Here is a 24,762-nt window from a genome sequence, read left to right on the forward strand (position 1 = left end):
TAATTCCCCATTCCCGGGCGGCAAGAGAGGCCCTGGGCGTTGTTTTGCTCTCGCGAAAACGGTGCCCTCCCAGCCTGGACCCTCAGCCCCCTCTGCCTCTCCCGCCTGCCGGAGCCCCCCCAGCCCCTCTGGAGACGCAGACAGGGACGGAGCCTCCCGTTACTCTGTGCGCCCACATCCGGACGGCTTGACTCATCCTATTGCCACACGCCCGGCGAAACCCCCGCTTCCCCGTCAGGACGGTCCCCAGGGAGGCAAGCGCGCAGCAGGACTCACCCCTGTCTCATAAATTGGGTTGTCGAACTCCGTTTCTACCGTGATCTGGCTGTAGGGGTGGGAGTACATGAGGGGCAGGCGGAGGCTGGAGTAGTACCGACACCTGCGGGGGAGACGCCGGAGTCACTGGGCTGCACGGCACCACCCCAGAGCAAAGCACGGCCAGCCCCGTCCTCCCACGTCCCCCCCATCCCAGCTCCCCACCGGCGCCCCAGGGAGCCCGGAGCGGGAGCTCAGTGCCCGGCTCCCCCGGACGGTGCCTGGGGCGTGTGGCCAGCGAGGGCATGGCGATGCTGAGCCACGTCACCATGGGGGTCTGCCACCGGCCCCCCCGCCCATCTGCAAGCCCAACCTTGTGAGATAGATGTAGGCTCCTCCCAGCAGCAGGGAGATGATCAGCACCGGGATGAATATGGCTAAGGCCATATTTCCCCCCTCGAGCGATGTCTCTGCAGCAGCTTCTGCTACTAAAAGGACAGGATCTGTTATGGTGGCATTTGCAAGCACCTTGTGATCCCCCCTGTGCCCCTGCTCCCCCGCTCCCTCCTCCCGGGCTCCACGCAGGCTCCGGCTGAGGGCCGCACGCGGGGCTCAAACGCATGTCACTCACCTTCCAGAGCATGTTCAAAGCTGTCTTGATTCACTGGAAGAGAAATGGAGAGTTACCGGTATGTAACTGGGTTTGACTGGGTGCCGGCAGCTGTTGGCTGCGCGGGCAGCCCAGGCCCGGGGTCTCCCTGCCCCGTTTGGCCCCAAGCCACGCTGCAAACTTGTGGTTTTTAATAAACTCTCTGTCTCTGTAAGCGATGGCATGGGACTGAGCGGGCTGGGCAAGCGAGACACCGGCAGGACGGCTCTGCCTGGGGCGGTGGTACCCTCCAGAGAGCCCTGTTCCCCAAGAGACAAGGTCTCCACGTAGTCCCATTAAGTAGTAATTAAGAACAATTCCTCCCTGAAGCTTAGTGGCGATGGGAGGACTGTCCTGTGCCCAGAAAGTGCACTAAACCCTTATTTGTCCCAGTGCCCAGGGGGTTCCCCGGGGCTGAGCTCTCCCATCTCAGTGGGTCCCCAAGGAGAGCATCCCTGCCGAGCCTGGGCAAACCACTATGGGAAGCAACAAAGCAAGGAAAGCAGATGACGCCCTGCATGGCCCACGCCATCAGCATGGTGGCCGGAAGGTTTGCTCCCCCTCCCTGGGTCGCCAGAGCTCGCTCAGCACAAATCCAGAAAAGCACCCAGGTTTCAGATGAGTTTCACTCCCAGCTAGAGAACCGCCGGGAGTCTGCAGCCAGACAAAGGTCCCTGGGCTGGCCCGGGTTGGGGACCGAGGCTGTGGCTGCCCCCATGTCCCCCCCAGCCAGCCCACGCCGTTACCTTTGCAGATGGGCAGGGGTCCGCTCCAGTGGGACGGCTGGCCCAGGATGCATTTGATGGTAACTTCCCCCATGAGCTCAAAGCCCTCATAGCACATGAACGTCAGGGACTCTCCTGGCAAGTAGAGGCGCTTATAAAGTATTTGGTAGCCGTTTTCTGGCAGTCCTGGGTTATCGCAGGCCAGCGACTCCTCGGCTGAAAGGGAACACATCCCGGGGTGAGCCCCAGGGCTTGGACTGCCGAGGGAGAGAAGGAGCCTGGGAGGCAGCGGGCAAGCACCTGAGATCTCACCCCATCCCGCTTTCACGTAGCTCAAAGCTCTGCCCCACCCCGCGAAGCTAGGGAAGGTCTCGTCTGCAGGAAAGGGCTTCCCAGGACCCCCCCGAGCAGAGGAGCCGGGCTGCGGGAGGGCAGGAGGAACTTACAGACGCAGTGTGGGAGCCGCGAGGTCCAGATGGGCGTCCCCGTCTCGCGGCTGTAGCAGGTCAGCAGCGAGCTGCCCTCCAGCACGAAGCCGGGGTTGCAGGTGTACTGGATGGTGGTCCCCACCAGCAGCACCGGGTCAGAGATGAGGCGGGTCGAGTGCTCCACCTCCCCCGGGTCCGTGCAGTACATAACTGGGGAAAAGAAGGCGTCTGAGTGGGGCAGCGGGGACCAGCAGCTGTTAAAAACTGGTGTGGGTCACCGGAATGCAATGGGGACAGCAGCACGTTGCTCGGGGCACTTACTCTTTTCGCAGAAGGGGGGGTCGCTGCTCCAGCTGAGGTCCCACTGGCAGGTGAGGGTGTCGCTCCCCACGATATCGTAGCCCGGGTCGCACTGGTAGGTGATCTTGGCCCCTCTCACCAGCTCCGTGTGCGACGTGGTCTTCCAGCCGTTCTGGATCTCGGGCAGGTCGGAGCAGGAGTCGTTGCGGGACACCTCTGCAGCCAAGAGAGATGCTGACCGTCACCCACCGAGCGAGACTCCACGGCGCAGCCCTCCGCGGAGCCACTGCACGTGGACACACGGCTCGTCGCCGAATGCCTGTCGCTCCCCGAGAGCTCTCCAGCCCCATGCACTGCAAACAGCAGGGCCACAGCTGGCAGCCCTGTCCACGGGTGGCATCCCCGGGCAGAGGGAAGGGGCAGCAGTGGGTAACGGGGGCTCTTTGAAGCCTCCCCAGCCCTGACCCTAAAACCAGGCGGAGAGCTGTGCTGATGAAAACAGGGCACTACCTTTGCTGGGGTCAGGACAAAAGGAGCAACCCGGGAACACCAGGCTGAGCTCTGGCTGCAGGCGCAGGAGAGGAGCAGCCCTGCTCCTCAGATGCCGTGGTCACGGCATGCCTGGTTTGCTCCGGTGAGGGGTTTCTGCCCTGCTCCCCCCAGCCCCGTGCCCACCAAACGCTGTGCCCAGCGCCAAGCGTGCGCTGCAGTGCACCCGGGATGGGACCTGCAGCCTCACAGGTGATCTGCATTGCAGCTTGCTCTCTGTTTATCGTAGCCAGAGCTGTCAGCAATGGAAAGAAAACACGCTTGGAAGAAGCCTGGCAGGGGAAGACGGGTCAGAGGAGAGGCAGGCAGCAAGGCCGCAGGCAGCCGCGGGGAAGAAGCGCCCTTCCCAGTCCTTGTGCCTTCCTTGGGCATCAGCCGCCCAGGTCTAGCAGACATGGCTGCACTGAAGGACGATGTGAACAGACGTCTCCAGACGTAGTCTAAGCCTCTCTGGAGCAAGGAGCTGTGAGCCAGGAATGTCCGTCTCAGGAGCCCACCCGGGGACTGGCTTCCGTGACCTCTCCTAGGAGGACACTTCGCTGCAGTGCCTCAGTACCATCAGCTTCATGCCTGACGGAGTGTGCGTAGCGGGGATCCCGCAACCCTGTTTCCAGCAATTTCTTTCCCTGTTCTGCTTTGCAGACCGGGGCTAACAGGGACCAAAAATGCCACTGCCTTCTTGCCAGCCTGGAAGAGGGGAGGCATACGGGGACACCCCAGAACTGACTGACCCAGAGACTTGCAGTGGGGCTGGGGGGTTCTGCAGGAACTCGGTGGGATGTGGAGAGGAGTCACATTCTCCTTGCTTCCAAACCTGGCACCTGGACAACCTGGTCCGGCTGTGTCATGGTCCCCACCTGCACTGCAGTGGCAGGGGAGGCACCCAGCACCCCGCTCTCCCTACCTATGTAGTTCATGATGAATCCTTGCCCCTTCCCAAAGATGAGCCCGGCAGGATCTGAGTGGAACTGGATGGTGAGGTCGGGGCTGGAGGAGTAGAGCTTCTGGGGACCGCTGCTGCCGACGTACTGCCCCAGGATGCGGGCGGTGAGCTCGTCCCCATCATAAATGGTGAGGATGTCGCTGTTGGTGAGGTTCAGGCTGGAAAGGAGAGCTTGGTTAGAGAGCAGCTTGGGCAGGGAGCCCAGGCAGGACACGACAGTGTCGGGCTTAAGGAGCAGCCGTGTGGCGACCTGCCCCGGCGCTGCAGTGCAGCGAACCTGCCTCGCGTCCCGTCCCCATCCCTGTCCCTGTCCCCATCCCCAGGCAGGCTGGGCAAGCACGGTGATGTTGGCCTGTCCTGGGTGGGTCAGCGGTGCTGGGGGGCAAACGGCAGCCCCATAACTCGCCCAGGCTCCCTCCTCCCCGCCGGCAGCGGTGGGTGGCTCGGGAGGGAGCGAGCCCTCGCCCGCCGCCCCGAATGCCGGGGAGGTGCCGGCGGCTCCGTGGGGCAGGGCGGCCCCAAGCCCCGCGGTGGGGTGACACCAGCTTCACCAGACCCTGCCCCACGGCGTGGAAAAGCCCAGCCCCACGGCGGCTGTGTGCCCCCCCGCCCGCCTCTTCACGCGTTGCTGCGGCGCCGGTGGCCGCGGCCAGCAGAGAGCAGTGGCGGCCCGCGGATGGCGCAGGGAAGCGGAGCGGGGAGGGCTGGCGTCCTGCCGGGCGGGCAGGGCAGGCAGGGCAGGCAGCAAACCCTGCTCCAGAGCCAGCGCCAGCACCGGCAGCAGCCTCCATCCACCCCCGTTGCAGCAGGGATGCGGCTGCCCCCCGGCCGGGAGGGGACAAGGGACTCTCTCCTCGCTCCCAAGCAAAGGGCAGGCAAATGGGCTGCGCATCCCCGGGGGAAATATTGCTCCGGGGCTGCCATCCCTGCTGCCAGGCTGTTTCTTTCGCCTCTGCAGCCGCTGCAAGCCCCCACCGCTGGCTGCCTGCTCGGTGCTGGTAGCGGTAGCGTGGGTGAACCGATGGGATCAACCCCAAGGATGGGCACAGGCATCACCTTCCCCTGCTTGCCACCCTGCCTCATCCTGCGTGCCAGCGTGGCTCACCAGTGCTGGGGAGCACGGCCAGCACCCAGCACTCTGCTAGCGGGCGTCTCAGGAAGGGCAGCAAGGGCTTGGGGCAGGGACACCACGTCCTGCCCTTCCCCATGGGGGAGAGGGGCAGGGGGAGAGCACCAGGATGCTCCCAGCCCCACAGGAGGAGCCTCCACCATGTTAGAGGCTTGAAGTAACTTTCCCAGCCAAGCCTGCACTCCTGCACACGGGGGAGGATCCGGCTGGCTGTACGTTCACAGTACCCGTGGGCCCAGGAGACACTCGGTCACTGCGGCACCCCTGCCCTGCGCATCTAATTCAGCCTTGTTTGGAGACGCCTGAGCTGATCCCCAAACGTTTTATTAAGAATGTTCCTGGAAAGCGCCCAGCTAATCCCCGTGGCAAGCTGACATTTGTAGTAAATCTCTGCTCTCTGTCAAACATGATTTTCTCAGTGGCATTTATGTCTGATGACTTCAAATCACTTGGCCTCCAGTTCTGCTCAGCCCGAGCACCCACAAAGCCGGGAGAGGTGCACTGGGAGCTCCGACTTGTGACTGTAGAAAAAGCTTTAAAATCCTTATGACTCTAAGCCCCTACTTGAAACATGCCCTCCTCTTGAAAACCCAAAATAGCATTGAAGGAGATTCCCTTTGCATCGGCAGCATTATCACGCCAAGGGCCTCCAGCCTGGCATCAAATCCCCTACCCCTCTAACCCCCGGCATGTGCAGTGAGTGCTGCGGTGCCTGCTCCCCGCTGCTTTCTGTGCCGTGTCGCTGAATGGCGCAGGAGTGGGCTGGCTGTCAGGAGGGGAACGGACACATTTTGTGAAGACAGGTTGGTCCCACAAGGAAAAGAAGGCAGGGCACAGGACTGAGGGCCGGGCAGAGCCTCCCCCTGCCCCTTGCCCTCCCTTAGGCATCCTGGTACTGCCTGTATCCCATTCAGCCCAAAGACCAAGCCGAGGTTTCCAGCTCATGGATGTCCCTAGGCTTTCCTAGCCCTGAAATGAACCCAGCTCGTGATGGTGCTGTGTGTCACTCCCAGTTGCGTGTGTCCGTGTGCTCCCTACGACTTTGTGCTCCCAAGGAGCTGTCTTGGGAGCAATTAACTACCGCAGTGGATGGTATAACAGCGCTTTGAACTCAAGGAGCAGCACCCAGTGCTGCCCTGGACCTCCCCCTGCATGCCGAGTACATCACAGAGGATTAGGAAAGCTCCAAGGGGGAGAACAGGGAAAGGCGTGGGTCCCTGGGGCAAGGGGAGCAGGGATACTGCAGTGAAGTGGGCTGAGCCCTGTCACGGCAGACACACACCGAGGCCCTGGGCTACTCACAGCTGGATGTCCAGGAAAAGCCGCTTTTCCTCGCCGACATGGACCCTCCAGATGCAGTCCTCCCCTTCCGCGTAGGGCTCCGGCCAGTTTGGGGACAGGATCACCCCAGCCACGGCAGTCAGCTCCCCCCCACACATGGCTGCGGGAGGGAGAGGCAGGCAGGGCTCAGCAGGGGTGCCGGGGGTGTTTGTGCCCGCCGCCCGGCATCACCCTGCGGCACGGGGACTGACCTCGGCACAGCGGCTCCGTGTCGTTCCAGTACGGGTCCCGCATGTTGACGCACTCGATGACGGCGGGGCCCTGCTCCAGGGAGTGCCCGGGGTCGCACGTGAACTCCACGGTGGTGCCCAGGTTGTAGGTGGGGTCGGAGGTGGTGAAGTTCCCGTTCTGGATGTAGGGCTCGTAGCAGTGGCCCCTCTCGAAGGCTGGAAGAGAAACTCCCCGTTAGCCACAGGGGCTGGCTGGGGGGAGCACTGCCTTCCCCTGCTCCTCACACCCTCGGCCCCGGGGGTGATAAGCCCCGGGCTCTGCCTCCGTCCCCAGCTAGAAACCCTTCCCTCCATCCCCGCCGTGCACGCATGGCCTCTTCCACGGTGTATTTTACAGGCAATTAGGATTAACAACAGTTTATCTGCCCTGAGCCACGCAGGCTTAACCAAACCCCACTTCCATTGTGTACCAGCATCAGTAACACGCTCGCTGTGTTGCCAGTTGCTGTATTTGCTGAGCAATCTCCCCTGGGATTACTGCGCGTTATTGAGCTTGCTCAGAGGCACGGGGCTCCCGCGGGACCGATCCCGGCAGCAGGACGCACTTAAATGACAACTGGAGCAAATCCGTGTGAGCTGCCGGGCCTTGCCCAGTGCCCCGTCCCTGCCGGTCCCCGGAGGAGCCGCTGGTGGGTCTGGAGGAAGGCAGACGGGTGAGCGAGCGCTGCAGGGAGGGCAGGGGCTGGGACAGCCCCCGTCCCCGTGGCTGGCGTGGGCTCAGTACCCAGCACTACAGGGACTGAGGGAAGGGAATAGAGTGGGCTTTTGGTGGTGAGGGTCACCACAGGCTCTGTGATTCCCACGGCACCGATGGCCTTTTCAGCTGGGGTTTGGAGGGGCCCCATCGTGGACGAGGCACCCACTGCGCCAGGGCTGCCCCACGGCAGGCTCAGATGAGTCCTGTGGACACTCAGCTTACCAACGAACATTTCTGTTGGAATAAATGACATTTAGCTATTTCTTTTCCTATTTCTTGCTAGGCAAACCTGTTCCCCAAAGCTAGTTCAGCCCCAGGGGAGGTTTGGGTTGCCCTGTGTGCCTACAGTGACCTGGGGACAATGCCACAGTGGAGCTCCGGGTCTGCTGGTGGCGGGGGGCAGCCAAGACCCTTTCTACAGCCTTATCTCTGTTAGTTGCCCAAATGTCCCGAGAGCGTTGGCTGAGGCCGGCCTGCTGCTCTTAGGGGTACCAAAATGAGAGCACATCACCTTCGAAGCGTATGTTGAAAGCCGTGGCAGCCGCCGGCTCCTCCGCGAGGAACTCGATCCTGATGGAGGAGCCGTCGCTGATCACCCCTTCGAAGGGCACGCTGTCGGCACGCAGCGAGTCGTAGAGGACGGCGGACTGGTTCGTGTCCCCGCTGTACACCACCATCCTGCACGGGAGGACACCGCACGTTACATGGGACAAGTGTCCCCACGTCGTCCCCCCCAGAGCATCACCCGGCCCCTCCTCCTCGCCAGCGCCCGCTCTCTGGTGATCCTGGAATACGGCATTTTAAAGAAATTGTGCAAACAAAAATTCACCAACCAGATAAGTCTCTTTTACTGTGTCATAAACAGGGGCTTTATTCTTTGATTTTACTACAAGCCATAAACCTGCTTTACTGCCTGTTACCAGACTGAATGTTAATGCTGTTTAAACCCAAGCGCCAGCACCCTAAGTGTGTGCTTTGTGTTACGGATGCGGATAGCGGGGGATTTGCAGCTTCTTGCACCGCGGTGGTGAGCGGTGCCGGGCATCGGGTGTTCGGGGGCAGGAAAGGAGGGGTGTGACACAGCGCACTGCGTCACCCTGCAGCCGGCGGGATCAGGAGACCGGCAAGATCCCCTGGCACGAAGCGCAGGGTCTCGGGATAGCAGGGGCTGGTCCTCTTTCGGCTCAAAGACCCGTCTTGCCTCCTGAGCGCTTGAACATCTGAATCAGGATCCTCCTCTCCTGCGTCAGGAACTTTCTCTGCCCCCGTCCCCACCATCCTCTGGCTGGCAGCCTCCCCTGTGCTGCATCCCGAGCTGGGGTCGGTGCTGCCTGCGGGGACACCCGCACCCCAGGCACCGGGAGGGCAGGAGGTGCGAGGTGGGAGAGCTGAGACCATCTGGGAACTTCCAAGCTTTGTAGATGTAGCACCCAGCAAAGCTCTCCGCAGTCCCAGGGATGCAGGGATGCAGGGATGCAGGCTCAGCACAGCCCTCGCCACCGGCCAGCAGCACCCGAGCAGCTCCTGGATCCTCACCTGTCCTTCTCTGTCAACAGGAGCTTCTCGAAGTGCAGGTGCAGCTTCTGGCCCGGGGGGGCCCCGATCGCCCACACGCAGTACATGCTGCTGGACTGGTTCCCCGTGTAGCTGGGGGAGAGGACGCGGCCGATGGTGGCATTGTGGACCGTCCCACCGCAGGGCGCTGCCAAGACAGAGCACAGCCCCGCTGAGACGGGCAAGGAGACGGGGCAGGGCAAAGGGGACGGGCAGGGGTTTGCGCTTGGGGCTTCTGCACAGCAAAGGGGATGAACACCCCCCCCGATGCCTGCCCAGCTCTTCTCAGCACTCTTTAATGCATGAACCTCTTGCCTGGCTTGGCTTTGCTTTGTTTTATGTATACGTATATATGCTCACACATTAAATCTGTAATTTCCTTTCCGCTTAATTAGGAAGCAGATTCTGCTGCCATTGGCGTGCAAACCCGCGGTACCTCGGGTTGCGCTGCGCGCAGCGCTGGGCATTGCTTTCACCCTCCCCCAGGGACTGCATTCAACACACGGCGCAAAGAAAGCAACTCTAATTTTTTTTTTTCTTTGGGGATCCCAGTCTCTCTTAGCGCTGAGGCTAATTAAGGAGGAGCGTACCTGAGCAGATTGGCTCCGGGCTGCTCCAGTGCGGCCTCGATGCGTTGATGCAGGTAAGCACCCTGGGACCCTGCAGCTCGTAGCCCAGGTGACAGTGAAAATGAGCAATTCCACCCGAGTGCAAATCCATCACGGTGACGTCTCCGAAATCAGGTCTCCGGGGAAAGTTGCAGCTCAGCATAAACACTGGAACAAGCAGAAGCATTTCAGAGCTTAGGGCTTGTCTGCTCCAAGCCACCCTGCAGTCGGTGGTGGGGGGGGAGCGCTGGGGACACGCTGGATGTGCCCACGGTGGCACGGAGAGACCTCGCCGCACAGAGCACCGACAAACCACCACGCTGCTGCTTCTCCACCTGTTACTGCTTTTGCTCAGACCCAGTTTCTATTTCAAAAAGAATTTTCTTGAACTCATCTATTTTTTATAGCTCTTCAAGGAAAAAAAATAGACTTGCAGCCTGAGCCTGTGCAGGAAGAGCTGCTGCACGGGGACAGAAACGGGGCAAGGCAGATGTGAGGAGCAGAGCCAGCGCGGGGGTCCGGGACATCGGTGCACATTGCACCCTCTGCTCTGGGGAAAACACAGGCTGCCGCTCGACCCACCCTAGACGATGCTCTGAGCATGGACACGCAGCAAAACAGGAGCCCGGCTGGGCTGCCAGGGAAGAGCCCGGCATCCTTCCACCCCTGCAGCCCGGTGGGGCCGAGCCCCACGGGACTGACCCCCCAAACCCACCCCTCCTCGCGCATCCATGTCAGAGAGGCACCCACCCTGGTAGTGGAGCTGGAAGGTCCCCACCACCTCATCCTGGAAGGTGCGGAAGTAGACGGAGATGGTGTTGGTGGGGCTGCGGATCACCTGGCCCTCCACCAGCAGGGTCTGGTTGGCCAGGACCACCAGGGCATCGCCGTCCACCCCACGGATGGAGAGCACCTCCCCGTCCGACAGGTTCACGCTCTTCACCTGGGCGGGAGCAGAGACCTGTGAGCTGCGGGGGCGAAGCTGGGGGTCCCGACGGGGTGCAGGTGACCAGACATGTCCCAGCCCCAAACACCCGCGGCGCCCGCAGAGCATTGCACCGCCGCAGCCTTCCCTCCGCACCGCTCCCAGCGCTGGGGGCTTGTTGCAGACAGAAACTGCTCGTTCAGCTGCCATGGAGCAACCTGTGCCTTGCGCGAGCCCGGGGGACCCCCGTGACCACCGACCCCTTCTCCCTCCCCTGGGACAGCAGGCGCAGGCAGGATGCTCGAAAGGATTTCAAAGCAGGATGCTCCTGTGCGACACGAGTTGACCCATCTCTGCTTCCCTGCTGAAACTGGGGATTTGGGCAGGTGGGTCGAGGAGGTGAGGGTGAGACAGGACAAAGACGGAGGGGTCCCATAAGTCACTGGTTATGGTAGTGGTGAGGCTCCAACTCCACTCGCATCAGCCCTGGGAGCAGACCTGCATCTCAGGGCACCACGGCACAGAACAAGGCCATGGCCAAGGCTCACTGGTCCCAGCCAGGGCTGGACAATTTGGCACAGATCTGCAACACAAGCGGGGTATTTTGTAGGGCTTGGTGCTCACCATCCACCCCGTGCACCTCCCCGGGATCCCTCACCCACACACGGCAAACGCGTCTAATGAGCAGTCCCAAAAGGCTTTAATTATTATTTGGAAATAGCTGAAAAGTAACCTCACATTTACATTTCACGTCCATTTAGCGCAATAAATGGGCTCATATTTCAGCAGAAAGATGCTCATCAGATCATTTGTTTCCTTAAGTGTGCGAGGACCAGGGCTCTATATTTAGCACACACCACAGCCTTAGCCCGTGATTGCGAGCGCTCCCGACGATGTTGTGACTAGGAGGATTTGTTGCTGTTGTCACAACCCTGCCCGTCTTCCCCACCCAGCGCACCAGGCGGGGATGTGCCCGGCTCTTGGGCCGCCGGTACCGCGCACGCAGCCACCTGCGGCGCTCGGCATCCTCCGGCCTTCTGCTGGAAGAAGTGAGGCTTCAGGAGAAACGACCCCGACCCCATCAGGTAATTCCCTGCCTGCCCCGAAGGTCCGTAAACCCTGAGCAGCGCCTGGAAAAGCCCGGTCCTCGCTGTGGGGCTGGGCCGAGCAGCTCCCGGCGCCTTGGGTCACCCCAGCCCATGCTTTTAACCCAGGAGGAGCTGATTTTGCCTTATTTTGCGGCAGGGTCGCTGCAGAGAGTTTCTGGTCCTCACCACAGGGAAACGCAGTCCTGGGTCCTCACGGGTGCCGCAGGGTGCATCGGAAACACGGGGCAAGTGCCTGTCCTGGACCCTGACCCTACCCTGGGTCATTTCTTCTTCCCCAGGTTTTGCCTTGAAAACGTGCCTCCCCAGCACAGCACACACACCTCGCGTCTGGGGGGATGGCTCAGATCTAATTGTTAATAAATTTAATGAAGGAAACGTTATCGGGGATGAATTATTGGGAGCGTGGGATCCAGGGATGCTAAGTGGGCTTACGTACAACGCTAACGACTGGCCCCCAGCTCCCACCGGGGCAGAGTTTTGCTTCCTGAGCTGGGTCTGAATCACTGCAAAGACGTTTCCAGGGTGTTTGTAACACATTTTGTTCCAAAATCACCCAAAGACAAACCGGCTCCCCAGCCAGCTTCCTCCAGTGATGACTGGTCTCCAACACGCTAGCGAGCACCAAATCGCCCCAGCAAACGAGAAAGAGAATGGATCAGGGGTGCCATCGGAGCAGCCGACTGCAGCCGAGCTGTTCTGCTCTCCCTCCCCAGTTCTGCTGCTGGGAAAGGGTTTCCGAGGAGCAGCTGGAGCAGGCAGAGCTCTGCAGAAGGGAGGGAGCCCATGAACATTGCGGCGTCTCCCCGGCCCTTCGCAGGGTGCCCCGGGGTGGGGACACCGCTGGGAGCCTCCCCCTCCTGTAAAGCCGGGCTCAGAGGAGCCTGGAGCAGGGATGTCGTTGCGAAGGACCCGCAGTTCCCCGTGGCAGTGCCAGGTAGGCTGGCATCCTCAGAGGACCCCGGCCGCTCCGGAGTAACCGGCGGGTACAGACGGATGCGGTGGCCTCGTGCCAGGGACCGTCAGCCGCTGCGAGAGGGACCATATGGGCAAATTCCTGCCAGGGGCTGGGGAGGACAAGTTCTTACTTTAATCAAAGACTGCACCAATGTCAGCTCCTGAAGTCTGTTGGGAAGACAGGAGGGATCCTCGATTCAGGCTGCCAGCCTCGCTCACCCACTAGAAAAATCTCTTTAGGGAAATGCTATTTTCCTGCCAGGAAGATTCAAGAATTTTAAAAATAAATAGAATTTAACTAAGCATTCGGAGAGCTGGCTGCTCCACGGCTCTCGGGGCTGCCATGGTGCGACCTGGCTGGTGCGGGGGCAGCCGGGGTGAGGCACAGCTCCCTCCGGGATGCTGTGAGGGGCATGGGGGGGGGCTGCCAGCAGGGACCTAAGCAGGGGCCCTGAGCTCTCACCCACCCCTGGGCAGCCCCCAGCACCAGGCAGGTTTGCTGGCAGCCTTTCCCGAGACGATGCCTGACATCCAGGCTTTGTGCCCGCTCCTCACCAAAGGCAGCTTTGCTCTGCAGCGAGCGAGGGTCTGACTCCAAAGGGCGCAAGGGAAGGAAGCGGAGGGTCCCCGGGGCCTCCTGAATGGCCCCAAGTGCCCGCAGGAGCAGCCCCAGGGTGTCCTCGTCTCCTGTTTCAGGGCAGGGCTGCCATACCACAGTCATTCCTGCCACACCGTGCTCTCCCATGGTCCCTGCACTGAGATGTGACCCCCTCCATGCAGGGTCAGCACCTTCCCATTCCAGGGGCTTCTCTTTTCTCCTGCAGGTGACTTTAAAAAGATTCACAGAGGTAAGAGGGAGCACTTCACCATCAGTTGCTCTGCCCTCCCCCTCATGCCACACGCTGAATCCTGAAGGAGACCTTCCCCCACGCTCTCCAGGACATCCTTCCTCTTGCCCAGCCTCCAGCAGGGCCTGCTGAGACCGTGCACCGCTCGTGACAGGGGAGCACGCCAGCTCAGGCTCCACGCAGAGCCCGTCCAACCCGCCTCCCCGCCCCTCCCAGCCTGCCCAGCTCCACTCCCCAGCCCAGCCTGGCTTCTCCCAAACCAGCATCCCCGAGCAGATCTGGCCTCCGGAGCTGCCAGCTTGGCCCCAGCAAATCCACGTGAAAAAAAAGGAAACCCCCACGGGTCACTTTGGCATCACACCATCCTTGCAGGAGAGCTCAGCCCCGCTCCTCCTCACCCAGCGAGGTCTTCCCTGCCCATCTCCATTACAGGAACTGCGAATTAAATCCAAATCACTTAAATGTTAACCAATTACCCACATCACGGTGAGGCAGCTGAGGAAGTCGCACTGCATTACTCCAGCACCTGCCCGATGTAATTAGCCTCGGAGCCACTGAAGCTCGTAGAGCTTGTACATGTGAAATAATTAAAAAGCGATGGAAGCGAGTCCATCAGCACTGGGCAAAACAACGGGGAGCAGCGGGGAGGTAACGGCAAAGCCTGTTCGTGACAGCGGGGAAAAGTCCCAGCCGTGGGACCAGAGCTTTCTGCACCAGCCCCACTGCTCAGGGGTGACGTCCAGGGTGGACTTGTCATTTTAAACTCAGGTTTCCATGCAAACACAGACTAAATTCCTGCCCTGCACTGTCTTTCTCCTCCATGGGCTCATCAGCATGGATTGCGTGCGACATCCCCTGCGCGAACTAAAAAGAGGGGATAAATCTGTTGTCTTGCTTGCCGTGAATGCTATTTCTAGCTTCCTCGGGACATAAATCATGTCTCCGCTGCTGCCTAAATGGTTAAAAAGCCTTCTGCAGAGCTCGTTGCCTGCCGTGGCGGGTCAGACGCTCACTGATGCTGATGTGCTGGAGCACACGGGCACCTGCGGAGGGGCCCTGGGGTGGGGGGGCAGGGACCACCCCCCCACTTCCCTCCTCCCTGCTGAGCCGCTGCCCACCCTGGGGCAGGGCACGGGTGGTTTTCCTGCACTCAAGCGCCCGCAGCAGCTCCGGGGCACTCAGCGCCGCTGCCTGCAGTCCCAGGACCCATCCTCCTCCAGTTCTCACCGGTGCCCATCCATCTGGGGTGGCTCAGCCCTTCCCGGCCACCCGCGGGCATCCCGGGCACCCCAGGGGCTGTTGCCGGGCGGGCTGCACGGCGTACGCCCAGCCAGCTCCAAATGAGGCCGTGCCCAGCCAGCGTGGACCCGCTCTTGCGATTTAATTTGTCTGAAAAGCATCAACAAAGTGAAACGCAGAGCTCGGGGGAGGGTGGAGAGGCTAATTTTATGCTCCATTAAAACCTCAGCTTACAACGGAGCGGGGTCAGGAGTGGTGTCACCTGATGGATCATGGACGGAGGCGAATTTACAGCGCATCGGCCTGTCTTTAGCACCCTGCGGATTTGGGGAGACAGAGTTAGTGCCACGGAAAAGTGTCGTAGATGCACGTATCCCAGTGCTCGCCCCTGTGCCGGTCCCAGGGCAACCTCCGCAGCGGGGCTCACTGCCGCGGTGGCAGTCGTGCCACGGAGGTCAGCCCCTCCTGCCCGCCGGAGGGACGGCAGGAACAAGCTCACTGGAACTACTCCTCTTCTTAATGCACATTCTTAATTACACAGATCAAAAGTTAATGGATTTTAATTGGATGCAAACGGTGACACGGGGAAAAGGCAAAAAGCGAGAAAGGATTGGGCACCAGAGCGTGGAGACCGTGGACTGGTGGTGTTTGAAACGTGTCGAGGCTGGAGACAGCCCTGCTGCTTCGCCCCTTCCCACGAAGCCCGAGTGCCTTTTTTTTTTTTTTTGCAAATTGCCTGCCAGTGTCTCGTTGTTACATTAATTGCATGGCATTTTAGTGCTTTGATCATCGCTGACGTTCAGGATGTACCAGTTCCTTCGTACAGTTTATATATTACACGGCCTAAGAAAAAATCTAGTTGTTTTTTTTTTCCCTGGGAAGGGTATTTTTTTAGCAAGTGCAGGTGCCCGGGGCGGCCGTGCCTGAGGCCATGGGTGTTTGCATCCTTTGCCGCCACGGCGCAGGGGGTCTGGGCCATGGTGATCCCCCCCAGCCGATGCGCTTCTCACCTGGAGCTCGACGCCGTAGCCCGTGTAGACGGTGACATTGTAGGTGCACTCCAGGAAGCTGTGCAGGGGCAGCGGGGGGTAGTCTGTGGAGTCGATGTAGCCCTCGGGGTCGTGGAAGCTCATGCTGCAGAGGACTGGGGGGGAACACGCAGCAGTGATTGCCCCGGGTACCGGCTCACCCCACGCCTGGGTGCTCCCGCTGCCCTAAAACCCAGCACCCAGGTCCCTGCTCCAGCGGCCAACACCGCTGGGGTGCAGATTTGAGGCAGCCCCAAACACCAAGATTTTAAGCAGCCCCAAACCCCAAGATTTTCGGCAGACCACACAGAGCTGCTCCCCGTCAGCTGCCATAACCCCATCCCCGCACACCCCCCCGGCCCCGTGCGTGGCTTACCCGGGGTGGGCTCCGTGGTTGTGACGGTGGTGGTGATGATGGTGGACGTGGTGGTTTCTTGGCTCTCTTCCCACACGGAGCCGTGCGGCTCGCTCTCCACCATACTCGTCCGGTTAACGGCGGCGGCGGCGGGAGCGGCGGTCGGAGCCTCGCCGGCACCGTCCGTGCCGTCGGGGAAGGGCCGAGGGACCACCGGTGGCAGGGTGGATGGGGAGATCTGCAGCACGGGGCGGCTGGTGGTGGCCCGACTCCCCCAGGGCAGCTCAGGGGGGCTCTGCTCCGCATCCCCCACCCCAGCCGCTGCCTCTGCCGGCACCGGCGGCTCTTGGGAGGCGGTGGGGAGCCCAGAGCCCAACGGGGTGGCTGGGGAGGCAGCCCGGGGTGGCCCTGGCAGGGCGGGCTTGGGCCTCGGGTGCTTCCTTGCTGTATTTACTTGCTTTAGAGTAGGTGGCTTTTTCTTAACAGGGAAAGTTTGTTTGTCATCAGCATCAGGGGCGGCGGTGGGGGTTGGCAGGACGTGGCTCTGCACCAGCATCGTTGTCTCCTCCGCCGCCGGGTCGGTGCCGTCCTGGGCGGGTGGCAGCAGGTTGAGGGCGGTGGCGTGTCCGAGCTCCCCGGCTCTGCTGGCCGGCTTCTCCATCAGCTCATCCGCAGCCAGCGGGTCCGGGCTGGCGGGGACCAGCGCTGCCCCCGATCCGCTGTCTGCCAAAAAAAAATGGGGAAAAAGTGGGACTTGGGCAGCTCTGGGCATGAAGTTACAGCTGTGCTGGGGGCGCGGAATCAGCCCCCCCCGGGGAGCCGCAGCTGATTGAATGCCTGCCGCTCTCCCAAACGGGCTCATTATGGGAAAGCCATAACGAGCCTGCACCAACTCCCTGAAAGCTGTTTTTTCTGCCGAAACTCGGTGGCCTTATCTCCCCGTTTCAGAGCTGCTATTTGGTCTCTTTATCTAGAGGTCACTTTTTCAGGGAGGTTCACTCGCTCCCGCTGAGTTTGTTGCTCTGGCTCGGGCCTCTCTGAAAAGCCTTTATTTTTGCAATTGTCATCAGCAAATACGGCTATTTCAAAGCTCCTGATTAGGCGGCAGCTTTTTCCCATTGTCTTCCCCATGCTGCTGCCTGGCGGGGAACAGATGCCGATTAACCTGCTTCCTCCGGCCTCCCGCGGCAAAACACCACCCGCTTCGGCAAAGTCTCTCCTCAGGCAGCCGCAAACCTTTTGTGTTGGGCAAAGGAATGCGCGGGAAGGAAAGAGTAATCAAAGCCGCACCGCCACCGCTTCGGCCGGGGAGCTTAATTGCACGAAATACAGATTTATTCGACACCAATGCGCCTGGCTGGGCTGCGGGCCACGGTGGGGAAGAAGCTGTAAGCAGCGCCGTGGCTCTGCGAAACGCTGCAGAAAGCTCCGAGAGGCAGCGAGTCAACATTTTCCATGGAAACAGCAGTTGCCAGGGAAGGCGCTTAATGCACAGTACATAAAGACTGTCATTCCAGCCCCCTCAGCTCCCCTGGGAGGGTTTGAAGCCCCCAAAACATGGGGTCCCTGCCCTCAGCATGGGCAAGCGCCCGGCTGGGCTCGGGGGGTCTGCGAGCCCCCGGCTCCGGGGCTGCCCGGGCATGTGCTCCCCTTCTCCACTGCAAATGACGGCTCTGACCTGCTCCGAAAAGCGGTTCGAGCTGCGGTGACATGGCCACAGGGGCAGCTGGGACACATGCCCGCCACCGCGCCAGGTCCCTGTGGGACGGGCCACCAGAGTGGCAGCCAGGGTTTCTTTCCCGAGCAGACTCCAACAAAGCACGATAAACCTCTGGCTCACCCTGGGCACTTCATTGCAATTAGCGGTACCCATACTTTAAGCAAAAGCACAACGCTGACGTTACACTTAACTTGTTTTTTTTGCATTTCAGATTCTACTAATTAAGGTAAGACCGGATGGAAAAGGAAGAAAGGAGCTTTTGGATGTGAAACTGGAAACAAAGCGACACTGCCGAGTGATTGCTGCGGGGGAGTGCGGTTCCCCGTGCGTCCAACCGCCGTTTACATCACCCTGTGATTTTAATGCCTTTAAACTTGAGTTTCTGACGCCCCAGCATCAGTTTTGGTGCCGGTGAGCGCCGTGCTGGGCACGCTGCGGCGCAGCATCGCTCCGGCACGGCAGCGGGTTTACAAGGGTTCCGCTGGTCCAGGCGGCTTCGGCTCCTCAGCCCTAAGCACAGAACGGTAATCTCGTTGCAGCTAATTGCCTGGGCGGCGGGGCTGAGCTGGGCAGAGGATGGGGAAGCGGGCGACCATCGGTGAGCTCGCCTGGCTTTGCTCCAGGCTGGGGGAGCCCCTGCTCCTCCTGCCCCGTGTTGGGCACACAAACGCCGCCATCAGCCACTCTTCATAGAGTCACAGAATCACGGAATTGTCTTGGTCGGAAGGGACCTTTCAGATCACCCAATCCAACCTATCAGTGACAAAAACCACCACTACCCCACGTCCCTCAGCACCGCGTCTGCCCGGCTTTTAAATCCCTCCAGGGATGACGATTCCGCCACTGCCCTGGGCAGCCTGGTCCGATGCTTGACGACCCTTTCAGTGAAGAAATTTTTCCTAATATCTAATCTAAACCTCCCCTGGTGCAACTTGAGGCCGTTTCCTCTTGTCCCATCGCCTGTTCCTTGGGAGCAGAGACCGACTCCCCCTGGCTGCCCCCTCCTTTCAGGGGGTTGTGGGGAGCGAGAAGGTCTCCCCTCAGCCCCCTTTTCTCCAGGCTGACCACCCCCAGCTCCCTCAGCCGCTCCTCACCAGACTTGTGCTCCAGACCCCTCACCAGCTCCGTCGCCCTTCCCTGGACCCGCTCCAGCCCCTCAGTGTCTTTCCTGTAGTGAGATGTCTCCCCCCTGCCCTGCCCAAGTATTTCGCACGGAGGTTTCCTGACGGAGAAGAAAGTTGTAGGGGACCTTAGACCCTCCTTGGCAGTGACGCCACAGAGCGTGGCTGCTTGTGATGCTGCTCATGATCCCCGGCCGTGCTGCAGCTCCCCCGGCGTGTTTGTGCCATCCAGCTATTGCCTCTCATTACACACTGAATTGCGGATCCCGGGAATCACTCGGGTACCCACGCTGCCTTCTGCAGAGGTGCACGCTCCCGCAGAGGTGACTTGCATGCACAACGCTCAGCTCCTGCGTTATTCAGATACGCAGGATCTGGGGCTTTATAGGACTCGGGCTCCTACACTGTAAGGTGTGAGCACCCACCCGGGTGGACCAGGGACCCCAGCACTGTCACCTCCATATGTGCCATGGAGAAAAGGGACGCACAGCACCACTGGGGTGGCAGAGTCTGGCCTTGCATGCCCCAGTGGTCCCTGCCAGCTCCCTTTATAACCAGGCAGTTATTCTTCTTGCTGCAGCTCGTGCAGGGATAAGCAGCCGTCACTGCTCCAAATGGTGGCTCTGCAGCAAACGCAGCCCAGGGGTCGCCCTCGGGGACACACCGTGGGACGGGGGATATCCCTGGCCATTAACAGGGTGGCCAGTGCCTGCAGGGCAGGAGGGATGGGCACGAACAGCCTGCGCAGAGGGAAACAAGCAGCCTGTTGGAAGTTGACTTTGCTCCGTCTTCTGGGGAGTCAGAGGGGTTTCTGGCAAGAACTGCAGGGAACAGAACGGCAAAAGGCAATGGCTGGGAGAGTTAGCCTGAAGGATGGAGTTTCCAAAATCTGCTTGTCCAAGGCTGGAGATGTATTTTTGTCCAGGTCTGTGCAGGGAGGGCACTGCGGGAGCGCGGGAGCCTTCGCGGGGGCTGCAGGCAGGCTCCCCTCTCCCCTCGCTGAGTGGCTCCTGCTCCTCCGTCCCAGAGAGCCCATGTATGGCTCCCTGGGACAGCCGGGGACGTGCCCGTCCTCACCCCAAGCCGCTGCGTCCTGCTGTCAGCTGGCCAAGCCATGGACCAGCTGCAGGCAAGCCTGTCCCGGCTACTGGGGGCTTCCTGGCCTCTTCCATTATATTCCCCATGACTTAAAAAATTAATTCTTTAATTAGCAGTGGTTCAGCAAATTCATTAGCCGATTCCCTTAGCACATTAGGAGACATTTCACACATGTCGTCTGCAACCACCGACTTGTGTCAGCTCTGAATAATCTCCCCCGGTTCCCCCTGGGGAGGCTGGGTGCCTCGGTGTCCCCTCACCCACTGCTGGTGGGGCACCCCGTGAGCCCCCACACCCTCTGCTCGTTTCTAAGTGTCTCTTCTTCCGTCTCCATCCCAGCCCCGGGCTGAGCCTGGCCTCCTTGGGCATCCTGCCACGGGGTGAAGATGGGCATCCTGCCATGGGGTGATGATGGGCATCCTGCCATGGGGTGATGGGGGAAAATCGGTCCCCAAGGCAGTGCCAGCGCCAGCTCTCCTTCCCTGACAAGTTTTGCATGGCTCTCACGTGCTTTAGGTTTCCTCTCCCAGCCCAAGCCCGGGATGGGCGGCCGGTGGCTGCTCTCCCACTGCCGCTGGTCTGGCCGCGGCTCAGCTCATCGGTTTTAGTGCTCTGCAGCAAAACGGTTTCTCCCTTACAGGAGAAGATGGGGCTGTCAGACAAGGAGGAGGCGGCACAGCCCCGGGAGGGGAGGGGAGGGGACTCGCTGGCTGGTGGGACACTGGCTGACAGTGGGACAGTCAGAGTACTCCTACAGGAACTCGAGTCCTTAAAATCGCTGTGTTACCAGAAACAGCAAAACAGCATCCCCGGGTTATTTGTCATGTGAACTCTAATTCTTAACGGATGTTGCCGTTAAACCATATTTTATGCTTTCAGAAAGTTGACTAATTTCTTATTAGATCCTTTGCCAGGATGCATTTAAACGATTCTGTCCTTAACAAAGCATGAAATAAAACACTCTGTATAGCGACTCTGTAATGAGCTACTTAACATGCTTTAGTTTGTAAAGGGCAAATGTGTATTTCAGGGAAGCGAAGGCAGCCAGGCTGGAGCGGGGAGATGGAGGCGCAGGGGGGCCCCGGCATCAGTGATTAATAAGGGCATATTCCATGATACCAGAAAGAGAAGTGATTAATGAGCTTAACTCCAGATTGCATCGCCACCCCCAAACCGGCGCTGTGCTCCAGCATGTCGCGGAGGTGCCAGCCCCGCTGCTGCCTCCCCGGAGCTACCAGACCCCTGTCCCACCCCACGCCTGTTGGTGCGGCACCGGGACCCCCCCGTGGCCCCAGCACAGCCCTGTGCCTGCTCCCCCCCCAGCTCGATGGATCTCCTCCACTCGCTCCTGTCCGTCTTGGGAAGGGAATCACCAGCTCTTCCCTGTCGGGGGGCAGAGACCCCCACATACGGAGGGGGTGTCGTTGCCCACAGAGGGGCATTCCCCCACCCACAGCCTCTCCGGGATGAGCGAGGCTTTAGGAAAAGCAAAGAGCAGGTGAAGCAGACCGGAATATCCTCATCCGTAAGGAAGGATTGCAGTAGGTTTCCATATTTGATATTAGGATAAGGGTGGACTTTGGTAGGAAAGAAACTTTCCATGCCCATCTGAACGCAAACAGCTGTTCTCCCATCTCCAAGGACTATGGGGTAATCACGGCGAGAGGTGAGGTTTGAAATTGCCCGGGCACCTTTGGTGCGTTTCTATCCAGGAGCCAGCCCAGGAGCACAGGGGTTTGTGGCTCGCACTCGTGGCTGGAAGGCATGCAGCCCCTCTGCCCTCCCAGACGCGCAGCGATGCAGCCTGGCCGGCTAATGCCACCGGAGTGTATAACGAAACCACCAGAGGTTTATCGTAATGGCAGGGACTGCCTGACAAAAGCAGGGAATGTTGTCAGCATGGGACGATTTCCTGGGGTGCTCTCGTAGCCGGGCTCTCACTCTCTGCTGCCCGCTCCCAGCACGGGACGAGGCTGTTTAACACCACCCAGCGCTGCAGGATGCCCATGCTCCCCGCCACCGCTCCGGCCTCATGGGATGCTCCACTGGGGAGCAGGGCAGATGGAGCAGGATGCTTCCCAGCTGCCAAAATCCATCCTGTTCTGCACAAGCGATGGATTTGGAGACACTGAGCTGGTGGAACAGAAATGATTGCTTTTGACCTTGATCTAATCTGCTAAACCAGCTCCGGAGGAAGTAAATGCTATCAAGATGTACAAGGGGTTTATCTTGTATCTTGATCGGGAGCGCTCCGCAGGTGGTTGGAGACTGGAAAGGCTTCTCTAAATCCAGGAAAGCCTCTGCAAGTGGTCCCTGCAGCCCCTGCTCCCCCCCGGGCACGGCGCGGCACTTGGGCCACTGCGCTCTGCAGAGCGGCGCTGGCACAGGCGGCTGCTCCCGCGAGATGGGACACAAACGTCCGGGACAATTTGGAGCACAAGTGACCTTAATGCATAACGACAGCTCATCTTCAGGTCTATTCTGGGATCTGCCTAGATACCGGCGTGTAAGCACCGAGGAAGGAAGCTCAGCTCCAGGGAGGGCGTCTCCAACCAGCTTGCACTCCCCCAGGATTTATACTTAGCCGCCGTCGGAAGCGCTCGCTCCTCTGCAGGGCAGGGGTGGCCGAGCGCGCCGTGCTGCGCGTGGGAGCGTGCGGGCTGCGCGCCGGCCGGGGCTGGCAGCGGGCGCATGGCCCCGGTGCCCGGGGATGGGGCGATGGCAGGGTGCTCTCCGGGGGCAGCAGGGCAGGAAGGGCGCAGGCAGGGCAGGCAGGGCAGGCAGGGCAGGGGCTGCCAAAGCATCTCCCCCCGCCCAGCTCCAACACTGACCTGGGTGCTTGCAGGGCACCAGCCAGCTGCCCAAGCAGCGTCAGCCACTCACGGAGGCACTGAATGCAGACTTAAATATATATAAACGCATACAAATGCCTCTTTGAAACTTGCTATCATGAGAAAAATTAACGACCTCCAAGGCCAACGTAACTGGGGTCTGTGCTCTGCTACCGATGCAATCCTGCCCGCACAAAGAGCAGCTACTTGCTCCGACAATATCTTCTCAGGTGCAAACAGCCTGTTTTTTACCCTTTAGGGTAGTTTTACCTCGCTCTTCTGAAGAATTTTGTTTTCCCGCTACTCAGAAATAAATCTGCTTATTGCCCATCGCGCGGCGACAGATTTCGGGTGGTGGCCTGGAATTTGCCGCGACGGCCGAGGCGCATTAACGGAGCGAACTGCCATGTATTAAGCAAAGCAGTGAATGAGATTGTGAGGCCAGGCGGACGAAAGAAAACTAATTAAGTGTGAGCCCAGGCTCTCCCCTTTGCCACAGTTTCCTACGCTATCAGCTCTTGCTCTCTGTGAAAGCGAAATAGGCTTTTCGGCGGTCCCTCGCAGAAAGCAGCGTGGCTGTGTTTTTGTGTTTCGCGCAGGAGGGACAGGGTGCGTTCCGGCAGTTTTTCGCTGCCCGGTGTCTGCAGTGCCAGCTTCCCCGCGTCCCCGCCGAGGGGGTCCCGGCTGCGCTCCTGGGCGTGGGGCACCCCCAGACTCTGCCTTTGATCCAGCGCAGCCTGGTGGCAAGATGAAGGTTTCAGCTTCTGGATCTTGAATCAGCAGACAAAACCCACGCTGAAACCCGCCGGGCTGTCAGACCTTCCCTGCGGCCCCGCCGGTGCCTGTGCTTCCCCCCCCTGCAGCAGGGAGCCCCTGGCAATCAAGGGACTTTCAATTAAGGGCACAGCGAATTGCTTGTTCCAGCCCCGAAGGCCTTTGCGCAGCAGCAGGGGATGGCAAGCACAGCGTTCAAAGCGCCGGGAGAAGCTGGCAGCAAAACGCCTTGCCCACACCACCGTGGTCCCTGCCCACGCTCCAGGTCCTGGGGACCCCCAGTGTCACCTGGAACGGGTCATCTGGGAACCCCCGTGGGGCTGCACTGGGTCGGAAGGGCTGGCGTTGGGATGGTGGCACACCGGGGTCCGGTGGGACCTCGGCTGCGGGATACCTGTATCCCAAAGGGATGCGCTCAGCGCAGGGCAGGAGCCGCTGCCCGTTAGCTCAGCTCCTGGGGATGGTGCCCGGGGCAGCAGCCGCCTCCTCAGAAACAACCCCGGCGACTGCGATCTCTGCAACCACAGCCCCCACCCGCAGGAAAATCAGCCGCTCTCACCACAGCCACCCTGCCGGCAGAGCAGAAGGTGTCTGGGCAGCTCCTGGAGCACGCTGAGTCCCCATGTCCCTTCCCAGGACCACGCTGCACAGCCATGTCATTCCCATGGGAGGCTCAGCCCTGGGGCCCTACCAGGCAAGGACCCACTCGCTGCGGCCTCCCCAGCCCCAAAGCTCCATCCCCATGAGAGAGGGTCCCCCGGGACCCCTGCAGCCCCATCCAGGGAGACAGGACCGTGTCCTGCGGCCGCAGCCGGCGATGGCAGAGGCGCGTGTGCTGCTCCAGAGGTGCCGTGGCTGGAGAGAGCCCAGCAAATCTGATTGCCTCCGATATCTCAGCCAGAGGGGCTTAAAGGAATTAGGGAACTGCAAATGCTTGATAAAAGGATGCTGAAATAATCATAAAGCACTCATTTTGCTGCTGTGCTGCTGAAAGAGCTAAACCATGAGTAGCTGTATAGCCGGGTTCCCATTACTAATGCCGATGCTATCGCTGCCTCGCTGGGAGCGCACGTTCCCAGGCTGCCGGAGGATGGTGGCTTGATTGCTCAAGTTCAGTAGTTACCATCCTGAAGGTTTTAGCGATCTGATTATACCAGAAACCCTGAGAAGCTTATATGGATGCTATTAATGGCGGCGTTCAGCCCCCGTGCTCTGCCTGTGTGACGGGGTTTAGGCGGATTGACGGTGTGCTGGGATCAGCTAATCCTGCCCGGAGCGGCTTCTGCCGCAGACGTCTCACCCGAGTGCTGGGATTGATCCTGTACCTCCCTTCCCGCACCCCAGCCTCTGCA

The 24,762-nt window shown here is 60.4% G+C and overlaps 1 protein-coding gene across 2 annotated transcripts in view; it reads right to left on the reverse strand.

Annotated features, from left to right (window-relative positions):
- The window catches only part of SEZ6L (seizure related 6 homolog like), a 48,673-nt gene that overhangs the window by 1,798 nt on the left and 22,113 nt on the right, over nt 1-24,762 (reverse strand). The window contains exons 2-16 of one of the 2 annotated variants that reach the window (XM_063350673.1): nt 15,888-16,589; nt 15,494-15,627; nt 10,159-10,351; nt 9,391-9,576; nt 8,783-8,948; nt 7,758-7,924; nt 6,511-6,705; nt 6,281-6,419; nt 3,811-4,007; nt 2,379-2,573; nt 2,076-2,267; nt 1,651-1,845; nt 887-919; nt 629-743; nt 277-379 (exon numbers count right to left, since the gene is read on the reverse strand). In XM_063350673.1, the coding sequence (XP_063206743.1) occupies nt 277-379; nt 629-743; nt 887-919; nt 1,651-1,845; nt 2,076-2,267; nt 2,379-2,573; nt 3,811-4,007; nt 6,281-6,419; nt 6,511-6,705; nt 7,758-7,924; nt 8,783-8,948; nt 9,391-9,576; nt 10,159-10,351; nt 15,494-15,627; nt 15,888-16,589 (2,912 nt within the window). The remainder of the gene's footprint in view (nt 1-276; nt 380-628; nt 744-886; nt 920-1,650; nt 1,846-2,075; nt 2,268-2,378; nt 2,574-3,810; nt 4,008-6,280; nt 6,420-6,510; nt 6,706-7,757; nt 7,925-8,782; nt 8,949-9,390; nt 9,577-10,158; nt 10,352-15,493; nt 15,628-15,887; nt 16,590-24,762) is intronic. The other variant, XM_063350672.1, reaches the window with a different exon arrangement.

This window comes from Chroicocephalus ridibundus, chromosome 13, assembly GCF_963924245.1.
Source record: "Chroicocephalus ridibundus chromosome 13, bChrRid1.1, whole genome shotgun sequence".
NCBI lineage: Eukaryota > Metazoa > Chordata > Aves > Charadriiformes > Laridae > Chroicocephalus > Chroicocephalus ridibundus.